Source organism: Mycena indigotica (assembly GCF_014461135.1).
Source record: "Mycena indigotica strain 171206Taipei chromosome Unknown Mind.scaff0015, whole genome shotgun sequence".
Classification (NCBI taxonomy): domain Eukaryota; kingdom Fungi; phylum Basidiomycota; class Agaricomycetes; order Agaricales; family Mycenaceae; genus Mycena; species Mycena indigotica.
Genome location: NW_023503014.1, coordinates 1,010,962 through 1,019,782, shown reverse-complemented (window position 1 = coordinate 1,019,782; position 8,821 = coordinate 1,010,962). Strand labels below are relative to the sequence as shown.

General features: G+C 51.9%; 1 protein-coding gene across 1 annotated transcript; it reads left to right on the top strand.

Annotated features, from left to right (window-relative positions):
- Positions 1-6,832: 6,832 nt before the first annotated feature.
- MIND_01338200 (uncharacterized protein) lies at positions 6,833-8,333 on the top strand (the record flags this gene model as incomplete). Its single annotated transcript, XM_037369827.1, has 7 exons — positions 6,833-6,861; positions 7,178-7,383; positions 7,431-7,521; positions 7,636-7,744; positions 7,792-7,995; positions 8,051-8,269; positions 8,319-8,333. The coding sequence occupies 7 exons, from the start codon at positions 6,833-6,835 to the stop codon at positions 8,331-8,333; spliced, it is 873 nt and encodes a 290-aa protein (XP_037213823.1).
- Between the last annotated feature and the right edge of the window lie 488 nt (positions 8,334-8,821).

Here is an 8,821-nt window from a genome sequence, read left to right as displayed (position 1 = left end):
TTGCTTGCTTGCCTGCTTAAGCTCCTCCTTCGTCTCCTGGCCCGCTCGATATCCACCCCATTGGACAGGGAGCTCCGTCGGGTCCAGCTGGGTTTCTATGCCGCGGATATTTTGGGTGCGTTTGGCACGGGCTGCAGGTCGTACGATATGACCATGGACAGCAACTTCCTCCACTCGCTTTTGGGCCCGTTTATGGTGAGAACGGCTGCTGCGGCCGCGCGGTGGAGGGGAGCTGATGAGGACGGCGGCGCTTGAGCCGCGCTTGCGTTGTTTGGCGGATGAGGAGGCTTTGGACGTGACGACGAGGGGAGTTGGAGGCTATACATCGACCATTAGGCTCGCGTAGCGCACAATCAAACCCTGCGTACCTCGTACTCCACCTCTAGGTACTCCGCGTCGATGCCACTCTGGCTCGCTCGCTGACAGGCCGCTGCCAGTATAGCCTCGGCCTGGACTGCCTGAGCAAACTTGCGACGGTGGACCGCCTAGAGATTGGAGGGAGTTAGTAGACTAGGGTTAGTCGGTGGACGGCTCACCTGGGACTCCGCCTCCAGAGGTTCTATATCCCGAACCAGACCCTCTTTACCCTCTCGTTCATACGCTGCAGCGAGTAGAGCTCCAATGGATAGGGTTGATGCTTGAAGGACCTCGGCGGCTCGCTGGCCGCTACGCGTCTGCGAGTCTTTTCTGTCAAGACAACAAAAAACCGTGAGTAGACGACCCACCTGTTTGAATGAAGGGGTCCAGAGCATCTGTGAACGGGCTCGTCAGCGCGGTGGACGGTGGCAAGGGGGCCGATGGGGCAGGGCCATGCCGCCGTGATGCGGGTGAGGAGTGCCCAATTTGAGCTCATCCTCAGCCCTCAGCACGGAGGACGATGGGAAGGCGGCGCGGCAGGCGAGACGCGCACCTTGTGGGGGTTCGTGATCTGCAGGGTCACATCATGTGATTATCCATCATACTGTCAACAACTTACTTGAGGGACGCGGCGCCGTATTATGGCCAAATCGAAGAAAAAGGCCGCCTCCTCCGGCCATGTACGGGGGCTGCGCCGTGGTCCCGTGCATATCTCCTCCACAGGCGACAACTACGGCCGGCCCGGTTCCCAAAGGGCTACTATACTCAGACGAGACAAGACGCTCGACTACATACAGGGCGAATACGCCGCTGAGAAGAGGCGAAGGCTCCGTGACGTCGAAGGCTATGAAGTCTTTCCCTTCCTCACATCTTGCATAGTGTCTACGCAACGCGAAAAACCGAGCCATAAATGCCTTACGCTCACAGCCCTCGATGGACGCAAATACAGACCAAGACTACGATGCTGAAGTCCTCCGGGCGATACGGAGCTGGATATATCTGGAGAAGGCGAGGAGCCACTTGCAGTAACCACGCTTCAAGTCAATGAAGCCTATGTCGTATCTCGCCAAGTTCGGGTGAATTCAATGCTGTCTACTAACTTACCTGTCACTAACTCCCTGCTTCACATAGGCTGCGAACGAAGCCTCGAAATAGAAGTCGCCGCAAACAACTCATTATAGACGGCTTTGAGACGCAAATGGAGGCCATTGCAGATTCCTTGGAGCAATGGGAGCTGTTTGTAGAGGAGAACGGCCCGGACGCATCCTATGAGCTCCCAGAGGACGCTCGTGTGCAGTTGGAGCGGCCTGTTTATGTGGTGGACATGTTTCGTACGTCTCATTGCCTGTCCCCAATCTTCTTTTTCTAATGTTCTTTTAGAAGAGCGATATGTCAACGTCCCGCTCTGTGCAGGTGGTGGAACGCTAGCCCCTACACTGGTTCAGCAGGGTCTTTTCCCTTGCAGTCCATACTTGCGACCGTGGTTTTCACCAGCCGAACTCTCAACGCCTTTCATATGCTCCGAATGCGATGCCCTCGGCTCGGAAAGCAAGCTTTTTTGAGGGGACTGAATGATATGCATGGTGTGGCACCGAGGCCGTACCTGCAAGAGCAATTCTCAGTGGCTTACGACCTATTCCTACGAACAAAGGAGGTTCTTCGACTGCGAAGTTGCAAGGGAGTTATCTCGAGACGAACCCCACTGGCGGCTCAAGAATGCGTGCCCATGCTGCCTTTACAAGGTCGTGGGGGAGAACCCCTTGGATCCCCCTCTTTTCATCACCATGGATGGAAACAATTCGCTCAAACGGGTTCAACGGAGGGAGTATCATGTGGGGGCGGACGGTGAAAAGATACCGGGAGCCTCAGTCGAATGGATGGACAATCGAGTCCCCCCCCGGGACTACTACATCCCTGCTGAAGAGGTCAACCGCTTTGACAAGGATCGGATAACGCAATTCATGCGGGACTTTCTACCGGACCAAATACTCCGCCGATGACGCCGGCTGTGGAGAGGGTTGGCATAATATGAAGGAGGACATCGTGAAGAAGGCCCGAGGAATCTACCATGAGACTGGTCTCTTCGCCAGTTTCTGCCGACACTCAGTATGCTGTACCGTCAGTGACATGATCAAAAGTGGAGAGCTGTGAGTAGATATCTACTAACTCCTCCACTAACTCCCGTCCACTAACTTCCTCCAGAGCCAAATATGGCCTGGCAGCGACCTACCACCTGCTTTCCATCCTCGGCAAGTACCGACTTGGCTACGACATTGGATGCAAATTCGAACTATGGGTCTATAGCCACCCTCTCTGTGCACCCGTCGCCCATCGACATGGCTTTGAGGCTGTGGTGGGGGGTTTCACGGGACTGGCCACAAACGATTATGTCAGTTGCTCAAGATGCCCATCTATACGGTTGGCAGTGGATTGGAGGGGTCTGAAAATGCTGAGAGTATCTTTTCCAAATCAAACGCTTTGGCTGGGACCACCCGACATGCCTCTACCTTCCACCGACAGCAGGACATCGTGGAGTACTTTGCCCATGCTGACAACTTCGATCGTTGGCCAATATCAGTATGCCCTATTATTCTTTCTCTGAATATACATTCTAAAGAATCTGTTCAGCCTCTCTGATTGACAGTAAATATCGAGCTGCAGTTGCTGTGCTACGACTCAAGGAGAAGCTTTTGGAGACTATGGATGCCTTGGGGCTGGATAGGGAGAACAGAGCAGTGTTTGAGACGTGGTTAGCCGATGAAATCAGAGCGCTGAGAAAGCTGCCCAAGGAACCGCCGGAGGAGACATTGAAGATGGAACTGTGGCAGAAGTTAGTGGACATGAGGGAGGCTAAGTAAGGACCTACTTCCGGCAACCTGACTTCTACTGACGGGATGGTTAGATGCAAATTCGATGAGATCAGAAGAGAAGACATAATCATCGTCCCCGCCCCGATGACCCCTCTTATCCACAAATTCTCAAAAAATTTTCAAAAGTCGAAACTCAACGACGGCGGGTTATAGACCGCTATGAGAGGTGCATCACCCTGGTAGAGGATTTGGAACGTCGTTTGGGGATTGGACATATGGACCGCTGGACCCCAGAGTGTCCAGAGTGGATCGAGGCAGAAAAGCTCGTAAGGGAACATCGATACCGGAAATCCTTGGACCGGCTTCAAGAACTGATCGTGTCTCGAATCTTGCAATTAGCAAAAGCGAATATGGTTGAGACGGGTATGCCACTAACTCCCTCCTCATAACCTGTCTACTAACTCCTCCCTTAGGATACAAGATGAGGAGACACATTGCTCAAGCCATTCAAGCTGGTTCTAAAACTCTACGGAATGCATTGGACAGGTATAATGACGCAGCCCAAGAGCTAGGGGATCGGCCGTTGCTGACCTGGCTCGAAATATTCGAGATGGAGGTGTTGGATGATTTTGACCTTCTTCGGTTGGCTCGGGAAGATATTCGAGGAGCTGCCTGGGCCCAACCGGGAGCTCGTTCTGCCATGGACCTTCACTTCAAGCTAGAGAGGGCAGAGGAAGAGAGGAACCGTCTAAATGTGGAGATCAAAAGGCTGGTGACCTGGATGAAGGAGGAGCATGACTTTCTCGTCTACCATGAGAGGCGGTTGGCAGAAAATGGGGAGAAGGCGAGGGCATTACAGGTTCGAAAATACAGGATGCTGCAGGGACGATTCTACGGAATCCATCGAACGAGGCTGCAGAAGCTGAGCCGTCTTCCGGGTTTTACTGGCGATATTGAGCCAGGACTTGGAGCTTGCCCGATTCGAAGATCAGTCAGTCTCCGAGGGGTGAGTGACAGGAATGTGGATGAGATAGATCAAGCATTGGCAGAGTCAGCGGTGGAAGAAAGGTTGAGGAATGAAGGGGATGATGCCGGCGCTGAAGAGGTGGATGATGTGGATGACGTGGAGGCCGAGGCTACGGATGGCTTCGAGGCAATACTAGCTATTACGGAGGATCAGGATAGTTAGTAGCTATAAAGGGTCCCGTGCGAAGCGTCCACTAACTCCCGTCCACTAACTTCCTGCTACGGAGTTAGTGGAGATGAGATTCTCAGTGGGCCCCTTTGCACATGTGTAAGGTCCATCGGGGCCGAGTGAGCTGCTTCGACTGCACAGAAGCTCCTATATTGAGCTGCTTTGACTCTACAGAAGTTAGTAGACATCCCTCGTTATAGGGGGCTAAGGGACTGAGGATGTCCACTAACTTCCGGAAGTGCCACTAGTAGGGACGAACGATGACGGAGAGACGTCCACGGGGGGTCCCATGGCATCCAATAGCGTATCGTAGCCCACCACCTATTTTATGGACCAAAGTAGTGAAACGCGTCTACTAACTTCCTGAGCACGGAAGTTAGTAGACAGGGTCATCTAAAGTATCACCGCTCCAGCCTTCCACCGGGGGGAAAACCCTGCCACTGAGCTTTCTAGGGCATATAATATCATGTCGGAGCCCAATGGCCATTTTATGGACCAAAGTAGTGAAACGTCTACTAACTTCCTGAGCACGGAAGTTAGTAGACAGGGTCATCTAAAGTATCACCGCTCCAGCCCTCCACCGGGGGGAAAACCCTGCCACTGAGCTTTCTAGGGCATATAATATCATGTCGGAGCCCACCACCTATTTTATGGACCAAAGTAGTGAAACGCGTCTACTAACTTCTCGAGCACGGAAGTTAGTAGACAGGGTCATCTAAAGTATCACCGCTCCAGCCTTCCACCAGGGGGAAAACCCTGCCACTGAGCTTTCTAGGGCATATAATATCATGTCGGAGCCCAATGGCCATTTTATGGACCAAAGTAGTGAAAACGCGTCTACTAACTTCCTGAGCACGGAAGTTAGTAGACAGGGTCATCTAAAGTATCACCGCTCCAGCCCTCCACCGGGGGGAAAACCCTGCCACTGAGCTTTCTAGGGCATATAATATCATGTCGGAGCCCAATGGCCATTTTATGGACCAAAGTAGTGAAACGCGTCTACTAACTTCCTGAGCACGGAAGTTAGTAGACAGGGTCATCTAAAGTATCACCGCTCCAGCCCTCCACCGGGGGGAAAACCCTGCCACTGAGCTTTCTAGGGCATATAATATCATGTCGGAGCCCACCACCTATTTTATGGACCAAAGTAGTGAACGCGCGTCTACTAACTTCTCGAGCACGGAAGTTAGTAGACAGGGTCATCTAAAGTATCACCGCTCCAGCCCTCCACCGGGGGAAAACCCTGCCACTGAGCTTTCTAGGGCATATAATATCATGTCGGAGCCCACCACCTATTTTATGGACCAAAGTAGTGAACGCGTCTACTAACTTCTCGAGCACGGAAGTTAGTAGACAGGGTCATCTAAAGTATCACCGCTCCAGCCTCCCACCAGGGGAGAACTCTCCCGATAGACCTCAAATGGTCTGAGATGCGCCATATATGTGCCCACCAGCTGCGTTGTTGACCAATGCACCGACGGGTTAGTGGACATTCTACATCGTAAGGGGGGACCCTTACAAACTGAGGATGTCCACTAACTCCCATCCATGTCACTATCGTCGATGCGTACAGTAGGGCAACGAGATGGGCTTTCAAGCAGATGTCCCATAGCCCCACATCCCGCATCTGTGCCCACCAAACGCGTTCTGAACCAAAGTGAGTGTCTACTAACTTCGCGAGCACGGAAGTTAGTAGACATGCCAAACTTTACTATGCTGAATTTGAACTTGTTCGGGATCAAAGCCCTCCAAGGATACCTTCCATAGCTTCACACCTCACAGTTGTACCCTTTGGACGGTTTATCGACCACAGTGATGGAAGATGTCCACTAACTTCCCTAGCTCAGAAGTTAGTAGACATACTCAACTATATTGTCACAAGTGCTGGACTTCAGCAGGACGAAAGGCACTCCAGTATATCTCCCATGGCCTTGAAAGCCATCCTTGCTCCCCCCTTCCTGTTTTATAACCCCAAGTAATCAAAGATGTCTACTAACTTCACAGGCAAGGAAGTTAGTGGACATCGTGGCTTCTTGCCAACTATGCCTCATATCCCCTACTGACAGTCCCAACACCTTCTATAGAGACTTACTTATATGTTGCTCGAGGACCTACATGTGCATACTGTACATAGTTAGCCCTTACTAACATAACCTGAAGTTAGTGGATAGGATAAGTTATTAGAGAGGACCCTTACAGCTAGGATCACCATTACCTACCTATAACCTCCCCTGACACCGGGACTGACACCCAAATTGCCCTACATACCCATACCATACTAAAATCCTCCAAATATCACTTATAAAAGATGTCTACTAACTTCCGACTCATCCATCACTAGATCAAAAGGCTTGTATCTCCTTAACTACTCAAGCTATTAATAAACGGTCTGTACATCTGGTATCAGCAGAGCATTCTGCACAACTTTCATTTTTTGATGCGCCATCAGATCGGGACGGTGGGCGGGACCATGGGCGACCCCAAGATCAGCAGCCATCAGTAACTTTGATGGCAGTGATGGGATGAGGGCGGGGAGGGGCGGGCGGAGGGCGGGACTTGACAGCAGACAGCGATGATGACCTTCGCTGTCATCGTGTCATCCGGTGATCATCCTTTGATGCTCCGGCCAGCCCGCTCCCCCAGCCCGCTCCCCCCCACCCGGCCTCCCCCTTCCCCCCAAAGACCTCCCGTCTACTAACATCCTGTCCACTAACATCCAGAAGCGAGTTTAAGGAAACACCGCAGATTTCCATTATCCCCTCTAGTTAGAGCTTCACCCCCCCTGAGGCTCTAACTAGAGGGGATAAGTGGGCAGGTTAGGTGCCGACACGAGCAAGAAGGCACCAGCCCCACCCAAGAAGGCAGCGCCACCGCCCAAGAAGAACGACGCCGGCAAGAAGGCTCCACCCCCAAAGCAGGCGCCACCGAACAAGGCACCACCTCCAACCAATGGGAAGAATAACGGCAACAAGCCGCCTCCGCCACCCGCGAAGACCGACACTGACCCCCAGTCGTCCCTCAGTGCGCTATCCCGTCTCAGTTAAAATAATTCTTGATCTTTCACGTAGCGCTCCTCCCCGAGGTTGTGGCCAAGGGCTTTCTTGATAATGGACAGAACCCGCCGGTGAAGGGTCAGACGGCGTCCACGACAAGCAAAAAGTATGTTTACACTCTGTTTCTACATTGTCCCTCTCTTCGGCCTTCACTGTGGATGTCCTTGTTTATGCACCCTTCCGATGGATTGAGCACCAATTACTGACCCGTTTTCTCTAGCAACTACATCAACTTCTGTGCAAAAACGCTATCGACTGTGCCGCTGACGAATGGCAAGCAGGTGACGGGTGGGTCGTGCAACCCAACACCAATGGGGATGATTCCATCGGTGAGTCATCATGTCTTGAGTTGTGGTTTTTGGCTAACATATCCCAGGTCGAGCACATGCCTGCGGCCAAGTTCAACTTCCCCCGCAACACGGATGTGATCAACGCAAATGTGCCATTCAACGCATCACTCAACATTGCGAACTTCCAGACTGGGGTGTTCACCAACGCACAGAAGACGTACTTTGCTGCACCGCAGACGCTTAATGCACAGGGACAGATAATAGGCCACACGCACATTGTAATTGAAAAGGTTTGCCATCCTTTTCCATACTGTTTGCTCTATTTTTTCCTCACATATGTTACAGCTCACAGCGCTCAACCAAATTCTGCCTACGGACCCAGGCAAATTTTTCTACTTCAAGGGTGTTGATGGCCCAGTCAATGAATTTGGTGAGGCACTTGCACTTGTTAGCACTGGGGTCCCTGTGGGCTTTTACCGTATGTGCTCGATCAACACAAGTGCAAACCATGCACCTGTGGTTGGGCCCATTGCCCAGCATGGCAGCTTTGATGACTGTGCATATGTATGTGTTTTTCTCTCATATTATATGACGTAAACTTATCTGTCTTTAGTTCACCGCAAAGTAGTGTGATAATTGTAGATAATATAGGCTGTGTGATGTGCATTATTCTGTGTTGTTTAATCACTACTGTAATATTTTAATCAATTTGTCACTTATGTGTGACACTAATGTTGAGTCACACCTTCTGTATAAGGTAATGGCAAAGTACAGAAAATCAGTTGTCTATGAGATCCATGCCGACTCCGGCATCCGTGTCAGCGTCGGGCTCGGGCCGTATCGTGGCGTCGGGGGGATCCGACTTCGAGAGGGTCTAAGGAGCACGAGAGATGGGTGTTAGCCCAGAGAATAGACGATATTAGCCTAGCGACTACATCTTGTAAGTACGGTTTATATACACTACGATATTAAGGATGAATCGGATGGGCGCCAGGTCCCAGGGCCGATCGGATGGGCGCTGCGTAGGGCCGCAGGGGTGAAGGGAAGGGGTTGGAAGAATGGGGGAGCGTTGAGGAGTATGGCGGTTGTGGGGGCCCAAGCGGGCCCAATCGGCCC